This window comes from Venustampulla echinocandica (assembly GCF_003357145.1).
Source record: "Venustampulla echinocandica strain BP 5553 chromosome Unknown scaffold_0, whole genome shotgun sequence".
NCBI lineage: Eukaryota > Fungi > Ascomycota > Leotiomycetes > Helotiales > Pleuroascaceae > Venustampulla > Venustampulla echinocandica.
The window spans coordinates 5,644,471-5,657,741 of record NW_022474205.1 but is presented as its reverse complement, the minus strand read 5'-3'; the positions used below and the strand labels follow the sequence as shown (position 1 = coordinate 5,657,741).

At 46.2% G+C, this 13,271-nt stretch overlaps 4 protein-coding genes across 4 annotated transcripts; 1 reads left to right on the top strand and 3 right to left on the bottom strand.

Annotated features, from left to right (window-relative positions):
• Window positions 1-72: 72 nt before the first annotated feature.
• On the top strand, window positions 73-1,206 carry BP5553_01744 (Dehydroquinate synthase-like protein; the record flags this gene model as incomplete). Its single annotated transcript, XM_032010367.1, has 2 exons — window positions 73-598; window positions 659-1,206. 2 exons carry the CDS (start codon window positions 73-75, stop codon window positions 1,204-1,206), a joined length of 1,074 nt encoding a protein of 357 aa, XP_031874421.1.
• Window positions 1,207-2,851: 1,645 nt separating this feature from the next.
• BP5553_01743 (uncharacterized protein) lies at window positions 2,852-4,073 on the bottom strand (the record flags this gene model as incomplete). The annotated part of the gene is made up of 3 exons (XM_032010366.1): window positions 2,852-3,282; window positions 3,339-3,751; window positions 3,811-4,073. 3 exons carry the CDS (start codon window positions 4,071-4,073, stop codon window positions 2,852-2,854), a joined length of 1,107 nt encoding a protein of 368 aa, XP_031874420.1.
• A 1,225-nt stretch (window positions 4,074-5,298) lies between these two features.
• On the bottom strand, window positions 5,299-10,042 carry BP5553_01742 (Uncharacterized protein; the record flags this gene model as incomplete). The annotated part of the gene is made up of 4 exons (XM_032010365.1): window positions 5,299-5,328; window positions 5,385-6,467; window positions 6,562-7,886; window positions 8,005-10,042. 4 exons carry the CDS (start codon window positions 10,040-10,042, stop codon window positions 5,299-5,301), a joined length of 4,476 nt encoding a protein of 1,491 aa, XP_031874419.1.
• A 1,360-nt stretch (window positions 10,043-11,402) lies between these two features.
• On the bottom strand, window positions 11,403-12,413 carry BP5553_01741 (Uncharacterized protein; the record flags this gene model as incomplete). Its single annotated transcript, XM_032010364.1, has 2 exons — window positions 11,403-12,312; window positions 12,382-12,413. The coding sequence occupies 2 exons, from the start codon at window positions 12,411-12,413 to the stop codon at window positions 11,403-11,405; spliced, it is 942 nt and encodes a 313-aa protein (XP_031874418.1).
• Window positions 12,414-13,271: the final 858 nt, after the last annotated feature.

Here is a 13,271-nt window from a genome sequence, read left to right as displayed (position 1 = left end):
CTACTTGCAACTCTATGCAGATCACCTACTTGACAGAAACCTGGACCTAGGATTGCCGAACAGCACGGCACAATGGAAGCTTTTGAATATAATGCATCTGCTGCACGAGTTATTTTCGGCAGCGGCACGGTCTCAAGGCTCTGCGATGAAGTAGCAAGGCAGAAGCTGACAGCACCTCTGCTTCTCTCAACTCCGGAACAAGTCGGCCAAGTCAAACAGCTCAAAGTCCTCTTACAAGGCAAAGTTGCTGGTATTTTTAGTGGTGCCACTATGCATACGCCATCTGCTATCACGGAGAAGGCCCTGGCGTACGTGGAACTGACAAAAGCCGATGCCGTCATTTCAATAGGAGGCGGTAGCACAATTGGACTTGGGAAGGCCATCTCCATAAGGACAGGGCTACCGCATATCTGTATCCCGACAACATATGCGGGTTCAGAGATGACACCTATTCTCGGTGAGACACAAGATGGGAAGAAGACTACGCGGAGTGATCCTAAGATCTTGCCTGGAACTGTTATCTACGATGTTGATCTCACTATGACTCTCCCTGTTGGTATGAGCGCTACGAGTGGTGTGAACGCCATTGCTCATGCAGGTGCGTTTCCCTTTATCTATAGCGATAGAGTTGTCTGGGGCTGACATCACCTATTCATAGTTGAGGCCCTCTACTCCCGTAACGCGAATCCTATCATATCTTTACTGGCTATTGAGGGCATAAAGCAGTTATCAACTTCATTGCCCAAGATTGTTACATCACCCTCAGACCTCGTATCTCGCCAATCCGCCTTATATGGTGCCTGGCTATGTGGCACATGCTTGGGTGCAGTAGGGATGTCTCTTCATCACAAATTATGCCACACTCTCGGCGGTTCCTTCAATATGCCACACGCGGAAACGCACACGATCATCTTGCCTCATGCTTTGGCTTATAATGCCCCAGCTCTACCTGAAGTCATGAAGAGTTTAGCAGGCGCATTGCCAGATAGTGATGGCGATGCGATAGTGGGTTTAAATCGGCTGTTACAGAGTCTGAAAGTTAAGAGGGGCTTGAAAGATTTGGGATTTAAAGAGGAGCAGATAGATTTGGCTGCTCAGATAGCGGTTGGGAACCCGTACTGGAATCCGAGACCTGTTGAGATTGGCCCTATTAGGGAGTTATTAAGGAGAGCCTGGGCTGGGGAAGACGCGAGGGCAGATTTGTAGAGATATTTCGAAATAAACAGCAGATTAAGATATTCCCTAACTTTAGAATCTCCCGGTTGCAGTGCAACTGGGTTCTAGCGCCATTTTCAAAATATAACATGCCCAAATGAATTACAATTCATATAATCAAGATGGCAAATAAACTCAGGCCCCATCCCCAGCCAGTCCCTGAAATTTTGGCCCATTTAGTCCAGTTGAAGGTTCATTTCCAGGTGTTAGTTTAAGGAATGTTAGTGTGCCGTCAAACCGCGCGCGATTATATTGCATTTATTTTTATAATACATGACGCTAATTAAATTGCGCAAATCGGTTAAGCGTTATATTCAATCATTCCTGGGTTTATATAATTATTTATTAGTCCAATTGCGACCAGCCAGGCCATTCCCCCAACCCGTTATCCAGTTAGATAGTGGATTAAGGTGTAGGCAATGCCCATTTATGACCTAGGACTATATTAATATTCGAAAACACGCTAATAAGGAGTATAGAAAAAGAGGGTAAGGGATAAGGAGATATTTTCGATGATACAGATGTAATTATGGTTCAGGAATGGGAAGGAGCAATATTGGGTCGTGGATAATGAGGCATGGCCTATTCCCGCCCCGCTAGCCAGGCCAAACATTGTACAAGACGTCAGTAAAGAGATCCCGGATCCCAGCAATGCCACGGATAATAAGGCAGAGGAGGACGTTATTTATGACTAATTAGAGGGCGAGATCCAGCAACGGCAGGACAAGAAGCAAGAGTAGTGGCTGACATTATTAGCTAGGCCCGCCGAAGTGGAAGTGGACTCGTGGTTACGATATACGAAGTTGTATAAGGTATTAGATAAGTCCAAGTACAATTTAGTTTATACATACGCATTTTACCAGGAGCCAGACCATGACAAGATTAACTTGCATAGGGTTATATAAGCGTGGAAGCGGATTTTTAAGAAGTGTTTAGATATATTAGAAGCCACGGGCCACAAGGATTTATTAAAATAGTAGGGATCCCCAAAGAATACGGTTGCTACCTAATAGCCACTTAAGTTCCCCCAGAATCCCAAGATATTAGAGAAATACAGCCAAATTTGGGAGCAGTTCATTTGTTATATAATCTGTACGACACCCGAAGAATTCGACAAGGAGACTAAGACCGGTGTCCAATTCACCCGCGAGTAGTGGCAATGCGTCTAAGACTATTTAGGGATGGATATACTTAAGGATAACAACCTGGATAACATAGAGAGTATAAATAGTTTTTTATTTTTAAAATAATTACTTAATATATACAATATAAAATAATCCATTACTTATAATAGAGTGTAAAATTTAAGTAATTATATCAATTAAAGAGTTTAAGATTATAAGATTAAAGCCTGTTGTATATATATACACATATATATAAGTATATCAGTTGAATAACTGAAATAAAATAAGCCTAATCATGATATCGAAGTAATAATTAAGCTTCTTTACGGTTATAGTAGAGGTAAATTTATAAGTATATTAATAACTTGGAGTAGTAAGTAGAGTAGTAAGTAGCTTTTAGAGCCCTTGTATTTAGCTTCTTGATTCTAACGGCTCTGGGGCCTGCCAGCCTCTACTATTGTTCATTAATCGCAGCGCCGCTATCTCTCGTCCATACCGCTCCCATCGCAAGCTTAGTAACCTAGGCGGACTTTATCGAATTCTCGCTCCTGGTCCACGGTGGGCTTTGAAACATCAATCGGTGGCTGACCCTGAAGCCGACGCAGATGAAACTGGAGGAAGGCTCCCTTTTGTGTGTTCGTCGCCACCGTATACTTGTCGACCACATACAAGCCGTCATACCTGCATCCAGCTCTGGGACTGTGCTTCCAGTTGCCATTAAAAGAGCGGATGACTCGAATAGGACGCTTGGTTTCGCACGACCGCAGCAGAGCCCTGACGTACTTGTTGTCTCGGTCAGGCGTCGGTTCGGTTGCTACATGGGCCCTACTGTCCGAGTACAATATGCGATCTCCGACGTCTTGGTCCTTGTATAATCCTCCGGAAACGAGAACGCTGTAGCAGCCATGGGTGCCAGTGCCAGAAATTCCTGCAACTCTTTCTCCTTGATTACCATTATAATTAGCTTGATACCTCGATATTGTGAGCGTGAGCACTTACCATGAGCTCCGTCTCGGAATGCAGCAACCAAGAGGGGCCAGCAGTCCCCCACTGTAAGCCCGTTATGTCCGAAAATTTTAAAGTCTCTGCGTGAAAAGCTAGGATCGAACACATAGCTTATTCTTGCGCCAGCCCAAGTCCCTTGAGATCGCCATATATGGTGCATGGGGCCCTCCAATCCGAAGATTGGATGACCTTTGGGCGAGGGTTTTGCCACAAATAGGAGAGGCTTCCCTGCTTGAGCAGGCCCGCCACGTCTCAGCTTTTTAGCCGTCTCGGTTTCGATAGGCTTGCCCCATTCGATAGCCTCAAACTCATCAAACAAAGCTTGGGAAATGTTTTGGTAGGTTTTAGGGAACATGTTGTCAGGCTTTATGATTGTCTGCAACACATTCCAGACCTTATATTTTTCCCTATAGACTAGTTAGACTTGACTATACGGTGTTTTAGTAGAGGTCAAGGAAATACACACTTTAGATCGGGAGTCATCCGGCCTAGAGCACTTATCATATAAAGCAATAGCTCTGCATGGTTGGCTTCTTCGTCAGAAAATTCGACCTTGTCTCCCCTCGCCTTCTTCTTATACTTTAAAATTCGACTCCTAAGGACGGCCATCATTGTAGAAATGAATTTATCATCAAACTCAGGTTCTCCATTCATTATAATAAAATGCTCCACAAGTTTTGCGGATTCTTCCCGAGGGTCAAATGTCGGCATACTGACTTGAGAAGTCATGTTATCTAAAGGATATCCTCAGTGAATATTAGCGCTCTTTCTAGAAGGTTTGAACTAGATAAAATTCATAGTCTTACCCTAACTAGTTAAGGACAGCAAGTCACTAAACTAGAGTTTGAGTTCTAAGTAGGGTGCTGTAGAGGGTACGCGAGCTTGCGGTAAGTGAAAACGGGTCTCATAAAGGAGCTCTAAGTTAATGTCAGCAACAACTCAGGCTAAACCACAATAGCTGTAGATGGCAGTATCTTACCTTCTAATTCTAAGCGGTCACCTGTCTCTGTAAGGCTCAATTAACTGCTTTGAGGAGGAGTGGCATTGAATGTGTTGCGGAGAGCAAGAATAGGTAGGGGTGGTTATGGTCTGCGGAGAGAGATGTTGAAGGTGTGAAGGTGAAGGTGAGACAAAGTTGAGGAACACTGGCAAACTGGAAGGTGAAATAATGCCTAGTGATACCAGTAAACTTGAATGTGAGATTGTGAGATACAGGCGACGCTGTATTAATCTGTTTATGACTCTGTCTTGTCAAGAACTCTGAAAGAACCAAGGCGTAGGGTTGCTCAGCAGGAAGTTGAAGACGTGAGAAGGGACTGGTTGCCGTGGAGAGTGAAACAAGGGTGCAGCGACGACCTATCAGGGCCGATATTTCCTTGTAAATTTTGTAGTGGCTGCTAGTTCATGGGTGATGTATTGACCGGTACCTATGGCAGAGACAAGAGTGGTATCTTGAGGTGCTTTGGCTTCTTGTTTGCTGTTGTTTTCAGTTGATGTAAAGGGTAGCCCGAGGGCAACCAGGTAAAGTATTTATAGGTGGAGAAGCGGCCCAGGGGAGTGAATGACTTGGCACCTGCAGCAGCTGGGCGAATCATACAGTGGACCATTATAGTGAATTTACTTCGTTTGCCTAGGTTGACTCTTAATAAGGCCTACAAATGACGAATCTTGTTAGCGCACCTGAATATTTCGTGGTGTAATTGACTGGTTTGCGCTCGAAATGATTATCAGTAACTTTTATTTCCACAATCTCATATCTATTATGTACTAATACTAACACAAAAAATCTAGGCTATTTACAAGTCAAGGGAATATCGCTAGTATGCAAGGTGGTGCGGGGACTTTCTCCCGTCTTCAAACTTTTGGTCTTCATGATCAAAGGAAGGGGTTTTTTTACCTCCCTGTAGATGCATTCTGTAAATAAAACAAGTCATAGTATTTAAATTCACTAGACTTATCTGCGATTGAAATTCAAATATCTCGACTATATCTTCAGTTAGTATCATATAGTCTTCGTTGACATAAGGAGGAAAAACTTACGCTCAAGAACAGGATGATCAAATTACTTCCAATAAACGCAACGAAAATACCCATGTCTCGCCATCGATTCTCATAATTGAAGCTGAGGCCTTCGTAGAACTGATCCCCCACTTTAAATGCACAGTACTCACAAGCACTCGTAGCATTATTGGCGATATACCCTAGCCCTCCACGTTGGAAGTAGTTGCTCATGTACTCCCCACAAGTCTGCCCAGCGGGAGCAGTAAAGTGCTGAAACTCGTGAGGACTACATGTCACCGGCCGCTCGTGCAGTTCCGTCACCACCATACCGCCAATAAGTCTAGTGAAGGGGTCCAATTCGTAAAGCCAAGAGCGCCAGAATTTCGGCATTTGTAATTTTGGAATAGTGACACCACAGAAGAGAGCGAACGTGATCATGATAAACGGGTTAAGGAGCGCGGAGAAAAGCGGTGTTGGCGTCAGGGCTGCAACCATTTGGCCGAGAGTGACGGAGAAGATTTCGGTGATGAGGACCATCAAAAATTGATAACCGGCACGGTATGAATCATGGGAGAACGCGGGGAGGTAGTAGAGTGGGAGGAAGAAAGCGACGGCGCATATTATAGAATAAGGCATCTCGGCAACCACAAGAGATGAGGCAAACGCGAACTGCCCGTACATCTTGGAAGAGGCCTCGCGGTAGAATATCATTCTAGATATGGCGTACTTAGGCTCAACTTGAGCCAAGATTAAGGCAGGAAGCACAGTAACCTGGAAGATGATAAATACTCTGTACTGGAGCGAGGCCCTCGAGTTGTCTAGGTTGAGATACGCAAGGCCATTAATAAGTGCAACAATAACATGGTTGAAAAGTCGAGTAAAGCCATAGTTGGGTGATCTCCAGAATGATAGGTTGGTTCGCTTTTGGACGATCTTGAGTTGATGAAGGAGCGGCGCGGCATACTCTCTCTCATTCTTTGCATGGCTGCCTACTTCTGCGAGTCTTTTCGCCTTCATTTGGGATATGCTGTCTTTGATATTGGCTAGTTCTGGGGATTCAACCCAAATGTCGCCCCAGTCTCTGTCTCCCATCCGTGGTGCTTGTCCAGCTCCGATTGCATCCTAAAGGAACCAAAATTTAGCTTAGAATAACAAGAAATATGATAGTACTCATCCTGTCCTCAAGATCACTGGAGAACGATTTGTCAAAACTTACAAGCATAAATTCAGCCGGATTAGCATCCGAAGGACAATCGGCACCATGTCGACGTAAATAATCCCGTAGAATACAGGCATCATCTCCAATATCTCCAAAATAAACAGTCTGTCCGCCGCGTTGTAGTAATAGTAGCCTATCAAAGTTTTCGAACAGAGCAGCATTCGGCTGGTGAATAGTGCAAAGAATAGCTTGACCAGCATTTGCTAGCTTCTTCAAAAACCGGACAATATTGAACGCAGACTGGGAATCAAGACCGGACGTAGGTTCATCTAAAAAGAGCAAGAGCTCAGGTTTAGCGGCCAGCTCGACACCGATCGTAACACGTTTCCGTTGCTCGACAGCTAGGCCGGATTCTGGGTCCCCGATAATTGCATCAGCCATTTCTTCCATCTCTAGTAGACTAATAACTTCTTCGACATATGCGTATTTCTCGGCTTGGGGAACCTCGTACGGTTGGCGAAGATCCGCGGAGAATCGAAGGGCTTCGCGGACTGTTTGTGTAGGCTCATGAATGTCGAGTTGTTCAGCATAAGAGGTGCCGCCCTGGAAACCAGACCCGGGTTTTATCCCATCTACTAGTATATCACCAGAGATGACACCTATATTCTTTCGTGCTGCCAACACGTCTAGAAGAGTTGTCTTCCCGGCACCGCTCGCTCCCATCAAGGCTGTAAGCTCTCCAGGCTTGACATATCCATAAACGTTGTTCAACAGGCGTAGTTGACCGGAGGGGGTGGGGACATGATAGACTAGCTCCTCCCAGGTTAGGACAGCCTTGGAGGCGATGTTCATTTCGGTGGCCTCGGCTTCATTCTTCGAAGTTCTGCGAGCATTTCTCGTTGCTATGAGCGCGGTATTAAGCTCCTTGCGTTCCTTGTTGGGCTTTTGGAAAGACATCGCAGCATTCCCGGCAGCACCAAAACTAAACATCTCGCCCAAAGTCACATTTGCGATGAGGCATCCAACAATTATAGCTATAATAATCCCAAAGTTGCGCCATAGTTCGCCAGGATTGTACGAGAAGCCTGTAGTGATATACGCTGAGCCAGAAACGATATTCGAGCCGGACACGCTTCCCGGAAGAGTGCAGACCTGATTCGCAATGCTGTCGTAACCTGGCCCAGAAGGCACCAAGGATTCAGTTGTACATGTTAGCTGTACTCGACTAAATTCGTTTTCCATCAGCGTTGAGAATCCTAGACCCAAGGCGTTAATCCAGTAAATCCATCGCAACCAAACTTTCTCGGATTGATATTGGACTAAGTATCCCGAAGTGACAATAAGTAGTGTAATAGTAGTAGCCGCAAACTTTATAGCATAGTCTACAGAAAAATAAGCCAGTTAGCGTTGCATACTTTCATTAAGGATGTCATTGTAAGATACTCGAAACAAGACATATGTGAAATCCATATACTCAGTTAATAAAAAGGGGACACTAACCGAAATCCATGCTAACACAGCCAATGATGCGGAACAATAGCGTCATAGCCAAATATGCAGTGATGATTACGATGTAAAATGTGAAGAAAGCTCCTGCATCGCGAACTAGACCACACATGAAGTAAACGATGAGAGAAAATACCAGGATCTGGGCTGCCGCGAAAGCCAAATCGACAATAATATTGGCGATCCAAAGTGCGGAAGGCCGATAGAAAGTATAAGCTTTTTGTTTGTTGACGATTGGGCGGCCGAGCATCGTATTTGCTAACTCAGAAAAGGCTTGGAATGCGTTGAATAACACGCTGATGAAAAATAGACCACCTCTTGTGAAGGCACCAGCGGACGTTTGTGGGATGTTCAACCAGGTAGTGCCAAGCACGATGGCGATGACAATACTGGTAACCCAACTGACGACTAGGGAGAATTTGTCCTGCCATTTGATCAGATATTGCCGATGCATAAGTGCCCAGACCTGGAGATAGAATGGTATGCTATAGACGGATTTCTTTGAAGCTCCTCCGCGCTTGCTGTCGGTAACTGCAACTTTGAAATCTTCATGCTTCTGCTGGTCTTCCGCGATCGACTTCCGGTATTCGACCATCTCGTCGTTAAGAATCTTTTTAAACTTTGAGCCGTTAAAAGCCTGAGCGAGCGACTCCGGACTTGAAGGCGCATTCTCAGCCGATCGGCCATCAGCATATTCGCGCTCGAACTCATCAGTACATCCAGTAAGGAAGTCGGGCGTCGTCTGCCGCGGCCGTTCTTTGAATCCAAGGCCTTCGAAATAAGCTCTGGCTTCACTTGCAGAGCCATAGTACACCTGTCTCCCAGCATCAATAACCATGACCTTGTCAAATTGCTTGAAAATATTTTCACTAGCTTGGTACAATGAGACAAAGGTGGTTGTATTGTAGAGATTTGTCAAAATCCGAAGTGACTTGGCGTAATCCAACGCAGTCGACGAGTCCAATCCGCGAGTCGAGTTATCCCAGGCGCATACAGTACCACCTGTGACCATCATTTCGGCGATAGAAACTCGCTTTCGTTCCCCTCCGGACACACCTCTGACATAAGCATTCCCTACAATGGTATTCTTAGTATGCTCGATATTGAACATACGAAGTAATGTAGTGATGACCCTATCTTTGAAGTCGGACTTGGACATGCCATGCGGCCGCTTTCCGGGAGTTTTCGTATCCAAAGCAAATCCCAGTGTCTGTCCAACGGTGAGAGTTGGATGATGGATATCATCTTCCTGGTTGTATACCGCCTCGCCACGATAAAGCGTTCCAAAAGTCTTTGCGTCGAGCCGGCCGTAGAGAACTTCGCCATCTACTTTCGTATACCCGTAGCGTTGGTTTGCAATAACCTTGAGAAACGTTGTACAGCCGGAGCCAGGTCGGCCCAGGACTAATACCATCTCCCCCGGTCTGGCCAAACCACGAAAGTCATCCAATATCTTAACCTCGGCTCCTTTCTTCCCAAGACCAAGGATACCTTTTATTGTCCCAAAGACATTAAAAAAGTCGACGAACGCATCCGGGAATGTCTTGACAAAGTTCGTAACCCCGCCATTTCCAAAAACAGTAAGGCCATCCCATATAACACCTATGTGCTTTGGTCGAATGCCCGACTCCCTTTCTGCAGCATGATTTCCACGAAGGGTGGTCGCGAGATCAAACGGCTCCTCGGAGGATGAGGAGCCTGAAGATCGTCCCTTTTCGATGTCGCCTTCAGTGAATGCAGCCTTATGTTTTGATTGTCTCGATTGCGTCTTCGACAAACGTCGGCTTGCTTGGCTGATGCCGGACAACTGGCGATTTAGGGTTTCGAATTCGGCCTCGGCAGCTTCAACGTTCACTCCACCGCCTGTCCCCACAAAGCCATTCGGGTTGCTGTTTCGCGCATTTTCCCTTTCTATTTCGGGATCTGTAATAGTATCGGTTGAGGCCCGGACGGTATTGCTTGCGGGCGCGGAAGGCACTGGTGATTCGTGGACAGCTCCTGGGGCCTTTTCGTGGTGCTCCTGCAGTGGCATCTTCTCAACTGTGAGTGTAGACCCTAGCTTACACGCGAACCAAGGGCGTCAAAGACGGAACGAAATAAAAGTAGATTGCAACAATACATAAATAGCAGAAGAGAACGGCTTGGTTGCCAAGGGAAAGAAAGAGCGCGCCCTGAAGGGTGTGCAAGGCTCCCACCGAGAGAAGAATATATTAATGAGCCGTATCTACGGATGCACGCCCCTGCAAGGCCGAAACTACTTGGCTTGGTATTTACTCACGATCTGGGAACGATTATAAATTAAACCTCCGGCTGCAAGCTTGTCCAAAGGCAATAATGTGGACGAGCTGGTTAGAGTGGGGTGCTCAGGGCCTGGGGCTTGAGAAAGCGTATCAAAGGTCGAGTCTTGGAGACTTGGACTTATCGGAGTTTAGCAGTTTGGGCTACGGCTCCTACACTACTAGCCCGGAGTCTCACTAAGCAGCATTTGGCATTATTAGGTCCTGTCTCCAGGTATGTTGGCTTCCCAGTGTCCCTTTGATGAACCCCACCTTCTGCAATTTTGCAACAAACATCCTCGCAAGCGCCGTTGTTGTTGCCCAACCACAGTTTGCGCTCCGCAAAATAAGGTAACGCCGGTCAAGAGTCATGCCGGGGATCTGCAACTGGCCGGCTGACTCAAGGAGTATCAGTAAACAAATTGTCGTAAACCTCCTACGGTACAGCTACTTACTACTTGCGAGGTAGCAGATAGCACTTAATTGCTATGCTCACTATAGCGTGACTAAGTCTGTCATTGTGACTGAGTATGGCTATTGGCTGCTTGGCTTCACCGCCCTTGATCCCGAGATATAACTTAAAGCCACAAGGGTACAAGCACTTCGTACAGATGCGTACGTCCTTCCGTGGCGTAGCGGCAATTCTTTCCGGATTGTACGTACTTTTTGTGCTTGACACGGGTAAACATCGGCTTACACAAATACTGGACCTGCCATTTTATTATTGTACTACTCGAGTCCTCCGTGAAGTAATAATACTCGGCCTCCAATCATTGCCGCAAATTTGGAAACGCAGCGGTCTCGACCGATGCCAAGCAATCAATCAGGACGGTAGGTGGCGATAGGGACAGGAGCCCCACCTCCTGAAATAATATAATCTGATACTAGTTTGCTGAATAATGTAATAATTGTTTTCGTTTCAAATCAATTTTGGCTACTCCGTAGTACGCAACATTGGTAAGGAGTGCTTCATGTATCGGGGATGGTGGCACAATTCCCATTTTGATATTTGGTCTGGTCCAAATCCTATATGCATATGCAAATGAAAACCCCCCAAAGCCCCCACCATCTATATACACAGTGCGCTTGTGCTTAAATCAAACAGGAGACCCCACGTTAGTCTTCTTGGTCTTCATCGTCGTCTCCATCGTCGTCGTCGCCGTCGTCCCCATTGTCGTCGTCGTCGTCCCCATCATCATCCTCATCGTCGTCGTCGTCGTCATCGTCGCAGTCATCACCATCGTCGTCCCTGCCTGTGAAATCGCTACTTGTCACGTCATTCATTGATTCGACAAATTGTGGCCACAAAGTCGACAACGATGTGTATCCGTCTTGTGTCGTAATAAATGACCCTCCGACATTCGAGTCCGTAAGGTTGCGAACGAGGTCTTTTTGGTCCTTGGTACTGCCCGTAAAATTATATACCAGAAAGACGGATTGGTTCATCAGATCCCAAGAAAGCTCGTTCAGCTTCGACCAGTTGAAGGCGGCCCAGGTATTTTCGAATATTATAATTTCATCCGCAATCTTGTACCAGGCAGGATCAACAAACACGCCTGGGTTAAACGTCATGTGGTCCGTCCCAGGACCCAGTGCTGTTCTTGCGTATGAAGTTACATTTCCCATGTAACTCAGGTTGTCGCTGTTCGCCGCTGATGGAGCTTCATCGAAGAAGATACCAGACACACGGATATTTGCTTCGGTATAGTTGGCCCAGGCTGCATAGCAATCGATCTCTTGCTCGACGGTCGCCATGTCTCGCGTGGCCCAATTGGTGGGAACATAACCCAAAGTCCGCACATTTGTGAGGTTGTTGAGCGCCTGGAGATTTTCGATATAGTTTTGATCGGGAATGACATTCACCAAGTTTGGCGCGACGACAATCTGAAAATTAACATCGGGGTATTGCACAGCGGATTGTATGACGCCCTCCCAAGATGAATTTATGGGATATAGATATAATGGGAGAAAAATATAAGGGTTCACCATCGTGACGGTCTTTACAGAGCCTGGTGAGAGAACGTTACTTGAAAAAAGTGCAAGTTACAACTGCACCTCCAAATCAACACCTGTATACAAGTAGAAAATAGCATACCGATCCTTGGCGGCAGCAGGAGTCGTCGCCATGGCTATACATCACTGACGAATATTTACGACCACGCGTCGGCACCAAGAGAAATATACAAAGGCACTCAGGCTGAATTTAGGGGTGAACTTTCATCCATTCAGCAAATGGTTCCTTACGCAGAGGCTGAAATCAAAACCCCGGCCAGAAGGACTTGAGATAGATTATCGCCCCAAATTTGAGTGCGCGAGATCGCCCATCATGGAATCCTGTGACGAGGGCATCTAGATCTGGATCTCTATGATGTGAGGCTAAGGAGTTATGAATTAAATGCGAGATGATGAAACATGAAACCGAGTCGAGCAAGATTTCGATGATCCGGCAGTGGTGCGAGAACCGTTGCCGTGGCCCTGAGGCCACACCACATCCGTTGGCACCGCTAAGTTCGGCGTGGACCACTATCAACACCAACATTTTAGAAATCCAGCGATTTCGACTAAGGGAAGCCTACGGATATAGCTGGACCAAAAATTAAAAATCCCCGATATACTGTATTTGCACAGGGCAGAGTAACGTTTCAATCTTGGGTTCCCATCCTGCCTTCCCGTCCTAATCCTAGAGTCGATCGACCTGCATGGAGGAGGCATTACGAGAAGTGCCTGCGAGGCGGGGTGCTATCTACGACGGCAAATGTTAATCCGTCGCCGGATTCAGTCCTTGTACTGTGTTTAGATAAGTATTGTGGATGCTGCAGCAATCAGAAAGCACGTCAGTCGCGTGAGCTGAACACTTCTCTTGCGATTTATTCTTAAACGGAGGATATCTGCCTTTTTCTGTTGGCAATTCACCCCTGAATCCATTGTTTATAGCGTCATACTTGCACCAACTCAATTGCGTAATCATGATGGCTGTCCATTTCG